This window comes from Erythrolamprus reginae, chromosome 6, assembly GCF_031021105.1.
Source record: "Erythrolamprus reginae isolate rEryReg1 chromosome 6, rEryReg1.hap1, whole genome shotgun sequence".
In the NCBI taxonomy this organism is placed as follows: domain Eukaryota; kingdom Metazoa; phylum Chordata; class Lepidosauria; order Squamata; family Dipsadidae; genus Erythrolamprus; species Erythrolamprus reginae.
The window spans coordinates 8,378,007-8,392,245 of NC_091955.1; the positions used below are offsets into that span (position 1 = coordinate 8,378,007).

At 42.3% G+C, this 14,239-nt stretch overlaps 1 protein-coding gene across 2 annotated transcripts; it reads right to left on the minus strand.

The window, feature by feature from the left end:
• Positions 1-327: 327 nt before the first annotated feature.
• TIGAR (TP53 induced glycolysis regulatory phosphatase) lies at positions 328-13,713 on the minus strand. Of its 2 annotated transcripts, none has more exons than XM_070755207.1 (6): positions 13,653-13,713; positions 7,870-7,907; positions 6,144-6,265; positions 4,947-5,024; positions 4,682-4,792; positions 328-1,889 (listed from the first exon to the last, which is right to left on the minus strand). In XM_070755207.1, exons 1-6 carry the CDS (start codon positions 13,694-13,696, stop codon positions 1,467-1,469), a joined length of 816 nt encoding a protein of 271 aa, XP_070611308.1. In that variant the 5' UTR covers positions 13,697-13,713; the 3' UTR covers positions 328-1,466. The 2 variants fall into 2 exon arrangements, with proteins under 2 accessions (XP_070611308.1, XP_070611309.1); XM_070755208.1 differs by lacking the exon at positions 13,653-13,713 and adding an exon at positions 10,488-10,650.
• Positions 13,714-14,239: the final 526 nt, after the last annotated feature.

Below are 14,239 nucleotides of genomic sequence, written 5' to 3' on the forward strand. Positions count from 1 at the left end.
TTCTGCTTTTCTCTACGTCAGTGATTTTCAACCTTTTTTGAGCTGCGGCACATTTTTTACATATACAAAATTATGGGGCACATTGAGCGGGGGGGGGAGTGGGGGGCTAAAAAAAGTTTGGACAAAAAAAATATCTCTCTCTCTTCCTCCCTTTCGCTCTATTTCTCTCCCTCTTTCTCTCTCTTCCTTCCTTCCCCTCTCTGTCCATCCCTCTTTCTTCCTTCCTTCCTTCCTCTTTTTTTTGCTCTTTCTATCTCTCCCTCCTTCCCTGCCTCTCTTTCTCTCTCTTGCTTTCTTTCTCTCTCTCTCTTGCTTTCTTTCTCTCTCTTTCTCTCTCTTGCTTTCTTTCTCTCTCTCTCTTGCTTTCTTTCTTTCTCTCTCTTTCTCTCTTACTGAGCTTCGCGGCACACCTGACCATGTCTCGCGGCACACTAGTGTGCCACGGCACACTGGTTGAAAAACACTGCTCTACATAACGAATTAAGTTCGTAAGTAGAGGTACTGTTGTGGTTAGTTCTGGCCCAGCTCCTGCCCCAAGGACTGTGGATGTGGGGGAGACATCCACATGCTGCAGGCCTGTTTTGCCCCCGGTGGAATCTGATGATGAAGGCTCCTCTGACCAAGAAGACATGAGTGACAGGGAGGAGAGTGTGGCAGACAGCTCAGAAGGAGATCAATTCTCTAGCTCCTCCTTGGATTCAGAACAAGAGTTAATGATACAGCCACGCATGCAGAGAGTGATGCATAGGCAGCAACAACTGAGAGATTATTATCAAAAGAAAATGAGGCCACCTGTGGTTGGGTGGGGCTGTGGTCATTAGTGAGGCTGCTATAAATAGCAGTCTGTGGGTTTGGCCATTGAGGAGGATTATCTGATAATTGTGTTTCGTTACTGGTTTACTGACTTTGACCTTTTGTGTGCTGATTTTCCCCCGCTTTGAAACTAAACCAGGGCAAAGCGTGTTTCACTTTGTGAAAGAAGAAGGACTGTGAATTGCCTCACAGCTGCAAGCTAAGTATCACAGAACTGATAAGGGACTTGTACCAATTACCAGTTTGTTTGGAGACGAGTGCTCTTTGCTATACCAAAAGAGGGCTTGGTTTAAGTGAATTTTCATTATAAAGAACATTGTTTTGAATTTTCAAACGTGTGTGTGTCTGAAATTTGTACCTGCGAATTTTTGGGAGGAGTCTACCAGAGAGCCCGACAGAACAGGTACCACTGCATTATTCATATCCTACCCTTTCCTTAATGGCTTCCATAGAGCATTTAGAACAATTGGTTCCCGTAGCTTATCCATGAACCGGTCCAGAAAGATGGAAGCAAAGATGGAAGGCTTAAAATTGCTTAGAGAAAGAAAATTCTTTCCAATATGCTACGTAATTGAAAATTTAGGTAATTTAGCCATTCCGTGCGGGGCATAAATAATTTCCGCTTGGGTTACGCCTTCTACAGCTGCGTGACCTCAGCTGTCACTCATGTCATGTAAGTGATCGCTTCTATTGAGAGAAAGGCAGCGTATTTTAGGCGGCAGCAGCTTCTCTCTCATTTCCAGTTTCACAACGAAGCGGCTGATCCCGGTATTGGGAGTAAGCGAGGTCAATTCGGCCTTCGTCAACGCGGCTGGCAAGCTACACTCCAGGTCTGAAATGAAGTAACCAAGCCAGTTTCTCATATATGCCCCGTGACTCACAACGAGGACGTTGGCTGCCAGTCCTCCGGAGGCAGCTCCTTCGCAACTAGAATCGGATTCCGGACCGCCGCGGTAGTTCGGCAATGGCGGTTCTGCCGTTTCCGCATTTCCTGGGGAAGCTCGTTTTTCTAGACGTGCCTCCTGGGCAATCAGGCCGCAAAGGCACTCAAAGAAATCCTTGACGCGGGCTTTCACCTGGAAGGCGAGAAAAATCAGATGAGAAGTTTTGCAGAGTTATTGCAGCATAGGGTTTTAAAAAAATATTGACAAAATTGAACGGGTCCAAAGACGGGCTACAAGAATGGTGGAAGGTCTTAAGCATAAAACGTATCAGGAAAGACTTAATGGACTCAATCTGTACAGTCTGGAGGACAGAAGGAAAAGGGGGGACATGATCGAAACATTTAAATATATTAAAGGGTTAAATAAGGTCCAGGAGGGAAGTGTTTTTAATAGGAAAGTGAACACAAGAACAAGGGGGCACAATCTGAAGTTAGTTGGGGGAAAGATCAAAAGCAGCATGAGAAAATATTATTTTACTGAAAGAGTAGTAGATCCTTGGAACAAACTTCCAGCAGACATGGTTGGTAAATCCACAGTAAGTGAATTTAAACATGCCTGGGATAAACATATATCCATTGTAAGATAAAATACAGGAAATAGTATAAGGGCAGACTAGATGGACCATGAGGTCTTTTTCTGCCGTCAGACTTCTATGTTTCTAAATTTTAAAAATCAAGGTGAGCTCTGAAATTCCTGTTCAGTTTCTCCCTGTGTTGAAGACAGCTCCCATGGATGGAAAACCTGTCATGTGTTGATTTGATTTAAAACTGGAAACGACTAAGCAATGTCGTTTGGCGGGACCCAGGAGAAGAGCCTTCTCTGTGGTGGCCCCGACCCTCTGGAACCAGCTCCCCCCAGATATCAGAGTTGCCCCCACCCTCCTTGCCTTTCGCAAGCTCCTTAAAACCCACCTCTGTCGTCAGGCATGGGGGAATTGAAATTTCCCTTCCCCCTAGGCTTATAGAATTTATACATGGTATGCTTGTATGTATGAGTGGTTATTTAAATTGGGGTTTTTAAGATTATTTCTAATATTAGATTTGTTTACATTGTCTTTTTATATTGTTGTCAGCCGCCCCGAGTCTTCGGAGAGGGGCGGCATACAAATCTAATAAATACAAATACAAATTGAGTTCAGTTGTTGTCGTAAGTTGAAGACAACTCCCATAGATGGGAAACCTGTATATGTTTTTCACCAAGTAACAAATAGATTAAGTTTCAATATCCCTCTTTCTTTCAAATTTTCTCATCTTTTATTTCCATGCAGTGAACTAGAAGTAGAGGAGCTATGATCCCCTCTCCGAAGACTTTCCTGTCAGAAAGCCAGCTGACAAGCTTACGGAAGGTGAAGGCACAATCCCAAATACAGTAGTACCCCTAGATACGAGCATAATCCGTTCCACAAGGGAGCTTGTATCTTGAGACAACTCGTATCTGGAACAAGTTGTTTTTCCCCTCCGAGATAACCAGAAGCAAGGATTCTTGCGCCACCTAGTGGACGCTCGGCTCGCATCCCGAATTTCAGCTCGGGAATAGAACAGAAATGTCTCTCCCCTCCTGGCTCGTATCTTGAAATGCTCGCATGCAGAGCAGCTCGTATCTAGAGGTACTACTGTATATGCCAGTTGCCAAGCACCCTATGCCATCACCTCACATGACTAATTTCGCAAATTTCTCTTTGGGTCCCAAATCGAGGGTCACAGAACAGCATTAAAAAAATGGAAACGATGGCAGTTGACAAGTAGCGTCTGTCAGTAAAGGGCTGCCCGTCGCCTGTCAGGCTGAAGCCATCACGTGGGAGTTAAAGACTTTGGCCAGCCACAGTAGAATAGTATTAGGGGAACTGGGAAGGGTAGTTTGCATGAGAGGGAAAGTTTGCCCAGGTTCGCCTGGTGCACCAGTTGCTCACAGTCACTCATGTCCTCATCACCTCGAGGTTCGACTACTGAAATGCTCTCTACATGGGGCTACCTTTGAAAAGTGTTCGGAAACTTCAGGTCGTGCAGAATGCAGCTGCGAGAGTAATCATGGGCTTCCCCAGGTATGCCCATGTTACACCAATACTCCGCAGTCTGCATTGGTTGCCGATCAATTTCCGGTCACAATTCAAAGTGTTGGTTATGACCTATAAAGCCCTTCATGGCATCGGACCAGAATATCTCCAGGACCGCCTTCTGCCGCACGAATCCCAGTGCCCGGTTAGGTCCCACAGAGTTGGCCTTCTCCGGGTCCCGTCGACTAAACAATGTCGTTTGGTGGGACCCAGGAGAAGAGCCTTCTCTGTGGCGGCCCTGACCCTCTGGAACCAGCTCCCCCCGGAGATTAGAACTGCCCCCACCCTCCTTGCCTTTCGTAAACTTCATAAAACCCACCTCTGCCGTCAGCCATGGGGGAACTGAGACATCTCCCCTGGGCCTATACAGTTTATGTTTGTGTGTATGCTTGCTTTTAATAATGGGGTTTTTAGTGTTTTTTAAATTATTAGATTTGTTCTTACATTGTGTTTGTTATTGTTGTGAGCCGCCCCGAGTCTACGGAGAGGGGCGGCATACAAATCTAATAATAATAATAATAGCCACAACAAATTCCTTTCTTGGAGTACAAGGTCATCTTTTGTTCTGCATCAACTGAAGTGTGGGTGCGAGGATGTGGGATGAACCTTAATCTGGGTGGGGAACTAGAAGGAAGTTAGTGTTACTATGTCTCGGTGTAGCTAGGCTGCAAGACCTTCGACATAAGCAGAGCAGAGTTTAAGGGAAGAGTGTGGTTCGAGGGCGTGGACCGCCGGTCATCGCTGTCGGTTCGGCAAGTGGTGGGAAATTTCCACTACCAGTTCTACAGAACTAGCCTGAATTGTCAGCAACCCACCACTGGTTTTTTTCAGTCACTTCCCAATGGACCAGAAACCCCAAGACAATCCTTACTTCATCTAGTGTTTCTCCTCCAGGAGGTGTGAAAGAGAGATATGTCTGTCCAGCTTCCTTGGCCATGGCCTTAAGATCACCCACAGGCCTCCCTTCCGCCACTCCGTATTTCTGTCAAGAGAAGAGAATTGTGGTCAGGTCTCAGCTCCATTCTACTCAGTTCTTATCAAACATACACCATGGCCCAGCACTGGCCCTACCAGTTCCTGGTGCAGCCATTGGGAACCTGGCATTGAACTGCTCTAGGGGGACAGGAAATAATTACCCGTTCTCGTAGGCGGGCGTCACATTTTACAGGAATCTCTTTACAGTGCTGGCTATTTCTAAGAATTGAGGCCGTGGTCTGAAATGTTAAAAAAACAAATCTTGAAAAAAAAAATTAATTTTAAATTTTTTTTGAAATAGTTAGTTCTCGACTTATGACCGTGATTGAACATATTTTTGCGGATAATGAAAAGGAAGGGAGATTACTATAGACCTATTTTGGATGTCTGTCTGTCTGTCTGTCTGTCTGTCTGTCTATCTATCTATCTATCATTATCTATCTATCTATCTATCTATCATTATCTATCTATCTATCTATCATTATCTATCTATCTATCTATCTATCTATCTTCTGTCTATCTATCTCTCTATCATCTATCTATCTATCTACCTATCATTATCTATCTATCTATCTATCTATCATCATTATCTATCTATCTATCATCATTATCTATCTATCTATATCTATCATCATTATCTATCTATCTATCTATCTATCATCATTATCTATCTATCATCATTATCTATCTATCTATCTATCTATCATCATTATCTATCTATCAATCAATCTATCTATCTATCTATCTATCAATCTATCTATCTATCTATCCATCATTATCTATCTATCTATCTATCTATCATCTATCTATCTATCATTATCTATCTATCTATCTATCTATCTATCTTTTTCTATTTATTTATTTATTTATTTATTTATTTATTTATTTATTTATTTATTTATTTATTTATTTATTTGATTTTTTAATACCACCCTTCTCCTTAGACTCAGGGCATCTTACAACATGTTAGCAATAGCCCTTTATAACAGAGCCAGCCTATTGCCCCCATAATCCGGGTCCACATTTTACCCACCTCGGAAGGATGGAGGGCTGAGTCAACCTTTCTACAAATAACTCAAGGTGGCAAACATACCTAATGTCTATAAAACAGAATTAAAGAGTAGGCAAGCTAATTAAAATGGAACATGTCTATTTCTTACTATGCATGAATGCAATTTTTAAGACTGTATCGTTAATCAATTCACTGTTCCAATCTTGCAGTACTTATCACACACACACAAAAATGAACGCAAAAAACCCCAACCCCCCATTAGAATCATGACTGTTTATTTAATTTCTATGCCTCCCAACAAGTCAAAATATTTCTTTGGGCACAATTTCACCTACAAGATACTTGCCTGCTTTGCCCGAATCAGGTCGCTGGTGAAGACATGAGTAAATCTGATATGACGGAGATACATCCCAGCCGCATTGGCTTGCTTGAACCCAACGTCCGAGAGAGGCTCGTCCACACCCTGACCTGCCAGAGACACCGTGGGAATGTGTCCAACAGTTAGAACAAGCAGCTCTCAACAGCTGATACTCTCCAAAAATCAGGGGCAAGCATTCAGCTACAAAGGGAGGCCTTCCTAAAAGAGCGCTCTGAGGGCCATCTCTGAAAAAAGTGAACAATTACTATGTTTCCCCAAAAATAAAACCCTGGCTTATATTTCTTTGAAGCCTGAAATAAGCGTTTGGCCTTATTGCCATGCACTCAAAAGCCTGATTGGGCTTATTATCAGCGGATGTCTTATTTTTGGGGAAACAGGGTATTAATCTACCTACCTACATATTGTGTTTTCCAAAAAATAAGACCCTGTCTTATTTTTTTTTGAACCCTGAAATAAACACTTGGCCTTACTGCCATGCACTCAAAAGCCTGATTGGGTTTATTATCAGGGAATATCTTATTTTGAAGAAAACTGGGTATCTGTCTGTCTGTCTGTCCGTCCGTCCATCCATCCATCTATCTATCATCTATCTCCCTATCTATCTCCCTCTCTCTCTATCTATCTATCATATATCTATCTATCTGTCTGTCTATTATCTATCTATCTATCTATCTATCTATCTATCTATCTATCTATCTATCATCTATATTTATCTATCTATCTACCTACCTACCTATGAATGACACGGGCAATGAGCAAATTGAGCAGCATAATGTAAGGTCAACTGTGTCTTCAATGGGGATTTTAATATTCTGACGATGTTAGTAGAGGACTAATGAAAGCTAAGTAATTTTAAACGTTCTGGTGACCGTGGGGGCTGTTGTCCCTTCATTTATAAGTATACCTGGAACTCACATTTTTAGGACAATTATCTATCTATCTATCTATCTATCTATCTATCTATCTATCTATCTATCTATCTATCTATCTATCTATCTAATAACCTATCTATCATCCACCCACCCACCTTGTTTTGAAATCATGCAGCAAATTGAGGAGCAGGGGGAATCTGTTCTCCTGGCAGATGGCCCACCTGTCACCCCCTGGGACAACGCCAACCCAGGCAAGTGCAAACTTCAAAATTGATGCTTTGGAGTGTGTGAAAGCTCGCACAAAGCCCAGCTTCTTCACATTGTGGAAACAGGAGAGACCTCTTTCGGGCTTCCGTGCCTGCTCCCAGCTGCCTCAGCTATATGCAGTACATTTAATCCTCAAGTTACAACCACAACTGAGCTCAACCTTTTACCAACTTTCTTGCCACCGCTGTTCAGTTAATCGCTGCAGTTGTTAAGTTAGTTGTGAGGTTGTTAAGTGAAGTCGGCTTCCCCCTGGGCTTTGCTTGCAGAAATTGATCACATGACAACCCAGGGACAGTTGCAACTGTCATAAATACATGCCAGTTGCCAAGCACCAAATTTTGATCACGCGACTGTGGGAACGCTGCAATAGTCGTTACGTGTGAAAAATGATCATAAGTCATCCCCCCCCCCCCAGTGCCTTTATAACTCTGAATGTTCGCTAAAGGAACAGCTGCAAGTCGAGGACTATCTCTAATAACTGAATAAAACCAGCATTTAATATCCAAATAAAAGAAAAGGGCGCTGCGATTTAATAACCACCGGGAGAGACAAACCTTGCATTATCTTCTCTTTGTTGAATCTCGTTTGTCCACTGCGGAAAAAACAAACAAACAGAAACCAACAACTTAAAAACAGGAGACAATCCAATTATTCAGCCTTTATAGCACTGACTCAGTTGGGCTATCCCGGTCTTTCCCTGCTAACGAAGCACAGCAATTTTGTTACACGCACAAACACCAACATTGCTGGTGCTTACTGTGTAACAAAGAGGCACTGGCACATGTGTCCTGGCCCCTCTTGAAGCCCAGGCATCGCTCCAGGAATCTACCAATGACTCCATAAACCTGACTTGACTCGCAAGGATGCAGGTCACTAAAATGATCGGGAGAATTGCGAGAGATTAAGCAGCGAAAACTAATTGTTTTCCTAGCTGGAAAGATTGGCATGAATCTGTATACGGGTTAGATACAGTGTTATATGATTAGTGAGGAAGGGTTATAGGATCAAGGGGGAAAATTGGAATTACCAAGGCCTACCAGAACCAATGGAAACAATAAAAGAGTCTAAGAGTGCAGTCAGTAGGGAAAGCAAGTAGGATGCTTGGCTGCATAGCTAGAGGTATAACAAGCAGGAAGAGGGAGATTGTGATCCCCTTATATAGAGCACTGGTGAGACCACATTTGGAATACTGTGTTCAGTTCTGGAGACCTCACCTACAAAAAGATATTGACAAAATTGAACGGATCCAAAGACGGGCTACAAGAATGGTGGAAGGTCTTAAGCACAAAACGTATCAGGAAAGACTGAATGAACTCAATCTGTATAGTCTGGAGGACAGAAGGAAAAGGGGGGACATGATAGAAACATTTAAATATGTTAAAGGGTTAAATAAGGTCCAGGAGGGAAGTGTTTTTAATAGGAAAGTGAACACAAGAACAAGGGGACACAGTCTGAGATAAAATACAGAAAATAGTATAAGGGCAGACTAGATGGACCAGGAGGTCTTTTTCTACCGTCAGACTTCTATGTTTCTATTATCTATCTGTCTGTCTGTCTGTCTGTCTATTATCTATCTATCTATCTATCTCTCTATCTATCATTTCCCTCTCTCTCTCTCTCTATGTCCTATATCTCCCATCCATCCATCCATCCATCCATCCATCCATCCATCCATCCATCCATCTATCTATCTATGAATGAATGACACGGGCAATGAGAAAATTGAGCAGCATAATGTAAGATCAATTATGTCTTCAATGGGGATTTTAATATTCTGACAAAGTTAGCAGAGGACTAATGAAAGCTAAGTAATTTTAGTAGTTTTAAATACATTTTAAACATTCCGACGATCGTGATGGCTGTTGCCTCTTCATTTATAAAGATACCTAGAACTCACAATTATCTATCTATCTATCTATCTATCTATCTATCTATCTATCTATCTATCTATCTATCTATCTATCTATCTATCTAATCTTTGATTGTAGAGTTGGCCAGTAAGTAACCTTTTGCTTGTACTGATATCAGTTGAAATCAAAATTTGAGATTAAATCTAGATATTTTTCCCCTCATGCTTCACTAAACAATTTGACACAACAGTAAAAATAATTAATTGCACAAGCAAGTAAGAGTTTTGCAATGACTATATCAAGGTATTTAAAAGTGTCAGTTTAGAAAATGATTTTAATGCTTGAGGGGGAAAAAATCCACAGTTGTCTTTTTCATTCTCACAGTTGATTTAAAAGTCCGTAATTACAAGAAGATAATTTTAAAAACCTTTTAACACATTAGAATTTTCCTAGAATCAGCTTGACAAGATACTAGCTTTAAAATTTGCTGCTTTCAATGTAAGATCGTATAAATTATTTTTCATTGTTGGCAGTTTCTACAGTACTCAGCAGCATTTCTATATAATTATTGAAAATAAGCAAAACGGCGTTCTGGAACAGCGGTACCCCTCATATTTTTGAGTTAACAACTAGAAAAGCCGGATGAAGTGCTTACTATCCATTATTCACTTTAGAGGTTGTTCGGTTTTGAAAGAGACATAATTAATTCCTAACGCAGACTTGGAGCAAATGCTGGATTTGCAAATCTCTATTTCGATTTTCAGGTTTCACTTTATGGGACGATTAAGATGATTAAGGAGAGGGAGTGAATTTACGCAGAGTGATTTACATAATTCAGAATCCAGAATAATCAGGGCTCCCCAAGGACACAGGTCATTAGAAGTTCTTCCCATGACCACAGGAGAAGAAATCTGAGATTGAAGGGGGAGAGGGTTCCTAAAAAGGAAGGTTCTAAAAACAATTCCAGGAAAGAAAGAAAAAGACTTTGTCTAAATCTGTAAACCTGAAAGGAAACAAAGTAAAACTAGAAACAGGTGTAGGAAGAGTACTGACAAACAGCCACGATTTGTGAAAATGGTATTAAGAAAACAAGTACAGAATGAGTATAGTTTAACAAGCTTCACATTCATTTAAAAATAAATGTCATTATCTCACCTGCTCTGTGAATACAGCAAAATACTAATGGATAACAAAGAAAAGACAGATAGACTCAACTCTTATTTTGACTCAGTCTTCTCTGAAGAGATAAGCACAATTGTCAAGAGCTGTTTGAAAGAACAAAATGCCAAGTTGAACTCAATAGTCCAGGACTATCTACTGACCTTGAATAAAAGGAAATCTCCACAACCAAGTGCACTCCCCTCTTGGGATATTAAAAAAACTGGCTGATGACCTTCCTAGCCAAATCTCCACCCATTACTTTTCAGAAATTCCGGAGAATGGTCAGTTATCAGATGACTGGAAGAGAGAAAATATTGTCTCTATCTTCAAAAATGAAGAAAAGGGTTAATCAGACAAATACAGGTTAATCAGTCTCATTCCAATACCATCACAGAGTACAGAATCAGGAAAATTCTATGGGGGGGAGGGGAGTGTCACAAAGTCATTAATCTGTAAATCCTTTTAAAAATGAAGAAACAATTAGAAGTCAGTCTAGATTGACCAAGAAGCATTATCAGCCTTGGCTTTTTTTTTTTTTTTTTTTTAAAATATAGAATGTAAGAATGTTGTGGACATGAAATAACTGGAGTAGAACTAGAGGTTATCCAATGAAATTAAGTTCTGAAACAATCAGGACAAAATAAATATATGAGGAACAGGTGCAGGAACTGGGTATCTGTAGTTTAGAAGGACTCTGGGTGACATGATAGCAGTGTTCCAATATCTCAGGGTTTGCCACAAAGAAGAGGAAATCAAACTATTCTCCAAAGCACCTGGGAGTACAGCAAGAAATAATGGATCGAAGCTAATCAAGGAGAGAAGCAACTTAGAACTAAGGAGAAATTTCCTGACCGTTAGAACAATTAACCAGTGGAACAACTTGCCTTCAAAAGTTGTGAATGCTCCCACACTGGAAGTTTTTTAAGAAAATTGGATTAGTCTGAAGTGGTGTAGGGTTTCCTGCCTAAGCAGGGGGTTGGACTAGAAGACCTCCAAGATCCCTTCCAACTCTGTAAATAATTATTATTCTTCAAAATTCCCTCAAGTCTATCTGGGAGTAAGCTTGCCTCAATTATATGCTAAAACAATGTCCTGTTGTGATGCATTACAGAATAGAATAGAATAGAATTTTTATTGGCCAAGTGTGATTGGACACACAAGGAATTTGTCTTGGTGCATATGCTCTCAACGTACATAAAATAAAATATACATTTGTCAAGAATCATGTGGTACAACACTTAATGATTGTCATAGGGGTCAAAGAAGCAATGAAGAAGCAATATTAATAAAAATCTTAGGATATACGCAACAAGTTACAGTCATACAGTCAACATGGGAGGAAATGGGTGATAGGAATGATGAGAAAAACTAATAGAATAGGAGTGCAGAACAGAATCCCTACTAAAAAAGAAGAAGATCTTATTCTCCAAAGACAGAAGATCATGATATTATTCCTACCTACGGGACCGCCTGCTACCACATACCTCCCAGCGGCTAATAAGGGCCCATAGAGGTGGCCTTCTCCAGGTCCCGTCTACCAAACAATGTTGGTTGGAGGGCCTTCTCTGTGACGGCTCCGATGCTCTGGAACCAACTGCCTCCGCACATCCGCACTATCTCCACCTTACTGGTCTTCTGGAAAGCCATTAAAACCTAGCTTTTCCAGCAGGCTTGTGGCCGTTAGGTTAATATGTTGATTTGGCCCTGAATTGACTGTGAGATATGTATGGATTTATTAAGGGTTATTAATGTTATTAATTGTTTTTTAATTGTGTTTTCTATTGTAAGCCGCCCAGAGTTCAAGTGGAGTTGGGTGGCATATACGAGGGTCGCCCAGAAAGCAATGCATCACATTTTTTTTCTCAGCCTACTGTAACGGTACAAATGCAAAACTTTAGATGTATATTATTTGAATTGTCAGGAGTGCGCCTGTAAATTTTACGTTTCTTCAGACAGATAGTGTAGCTGCAGCAGTGTTTCAAAATGGTGTCTTTAAGTGATGTACATTACAAGCAGGAATTTCTCACTGCGGAGAAAAAAACTGTTGGGAGCATTCACAAACATTTGTGTATAGTTTATGGAGAATCTGCAGTCGACAGAAGTACGGTTAGTCGCTGGGCATTTTTAGGATGATGAAGAGGTGATTTGCACAGTGCAGAAATGGCTCCGTGACCAGAACAAGGAGTGGTACCAACAGGGCATACATGCCCTTGTGTCTTGCTGGAGGAAGGCCATAGAACGGGACGGAGATTACGTGGAAAAATAGGGAGTGTAGAAGAAAAATCATCCTTGTGTGTAAGTTTCATTGTGTTCAATAAATAATTGTTGAAGAAGAAAAAATGTGACACATTGCTTTTTGGGCGACCCTCGTAAATTTTACAAATAAATAAAATAATAAAATTCATTTATTTACATCCCCCTTTATTATTTTTATAAATAACTCAAGTCCGTGAACCCTAAACAAACACTTTCCTCCTCCTATTTTCCCCATAACAACAAGCCACCCTGTGAGGTGGGTTGGGCTAAAAGAGAGAGAGAGAGAGGAAGGGAGGGACAGAGAAGCTGGTTCAGGGACATTTAGCTGGCTTTTATGGCTAAGGTGGGAGAGAGAGAGAGAGACATAGACAGAGAGAGAGACAGAGAGAGGGGGGAGAAAAAGGGAGAGAGACAGAGAAAGAGGGAGACAGACAGAGAGAAGGAGAGGGGGGGGAGAGAGACAGAAAGAGACACACACAGAGACAGAGAGAGAAAGAGGGAGGGAGAAAGAGACAGACAGAGAGATACAGACAGGAGAGAGAGAGACACAGAAAGAGACAGAGGAAGAAAGAGGGAGAGAGAGGGGGAGGGGAGAGACAGAGAGAGACAGAGAAGGAGAAAGAGGAAGGAGAGCGAGAGACAGAGAGGGGGAGAGAGAGACAGAAAGAGACACAGAGAGAGACAGAGAGGAAGAAAGAAGGAGAGAGAGGGAGACAGAGAAAGAGAGGCAGGCTGGTTCAAGGTCATTTAGCTGGCTTTCATGGCTAAGGTAGGACTTGAACTCACGGATCTCCTGCTTTCCAGCCTGGTGTCTTAACCACTAGACCAAACCGGCTACATTATACAAGACACCCGCTTTCGTCCCTCTGTGAGGTAACATCCACCTGAAGCTCAGGGCTTCCTTGGCGGGCTTGGGCAAACGGCTAGGTCGCCCTCTTCCCTCGGGCCAGGAGACTGCCTTGCGCCCGTGCACCACACACCGGCCCCGCCTGAAGAGCCACGAAGGAGGCTGAAGGCCCTAGCCTCCTCCGGCCCCGCGTAGCAGCTTCCCCGGGGCCCCAGATACTCACTGCCGGATGACCGTTAAGCCGAAGGCGGCCATGCTTCTCTCCATCGGTGTCGCGCGCACAAATGACGTTATGCCGGGGCGCCGCCCCCGGGCCAATGGCGGGCGGGTGGGGGTAAACGCGGTGGAATCTCGCGAGAATAATGGAAAGGGAAGGACGAACCTGGGATAAGGTCCCGCCTCCTCTTTTCAGCAACGGGTGGGGGAGGGGACGGGGTTTGGGCGGGAGCGTTTTCTTTAGCTTGGTGGGGGTTGGGCAAGTTGTCCTTGAGGGATGTGAGGGAAAGGAGGGAGGGAAGAAATTGATGGGTGGGAGGAAAGAAGGAAGGAAAGGAAGAAATAGGCAGGAGGAAAGGGAAAAAGAAAAGGAGGAAGGAGAGTGAAGGAAAGGAAGAACTAGACAGAGGAAAGGAATGGAAGAAATATGCAAAAGGAAGGAGAGAAATAGGCAGGAGGAAGGAAGAGAAAGAAAAAGAAAGGAAGAAATATGCAGAAGGAAAGAAGGAGGAAAGGGAAAATAAAAGGGGGAGGGCGGAAGGAAGGAGAGTGAAGGAAAGGAAGAACTAGACGGAGGAAAGGAATGGAAGAAAT

What these genes read in the sequence shown, in the direction of transcription:
- TIGAR (XM_070755207.1), bottom strand. Translation starts at nt 13,696, where the DNA reads ATGGAGAGAAGCATGGCCGCCTTCGGCTTAACGGTCATCCGGCA. An exon ending in ACCTGATTCGGGCAAAGCAG is followed by an intron (nt 5,025 to 6,143) that starts GCAAGTATCTTG and finishes TTAACATTTCAG; the next exon opens with ACCACGGCCTCAATTCTTAG. An exon ending in ACGCCCGCCTACGAGAACGG is followed by an intron (nt 4,793 to 4,946) that starts GTAATTATTTCC and finishes TTCTCTTGACAG; the next exon opens with AAATACGGAGTGGCGGAAGG.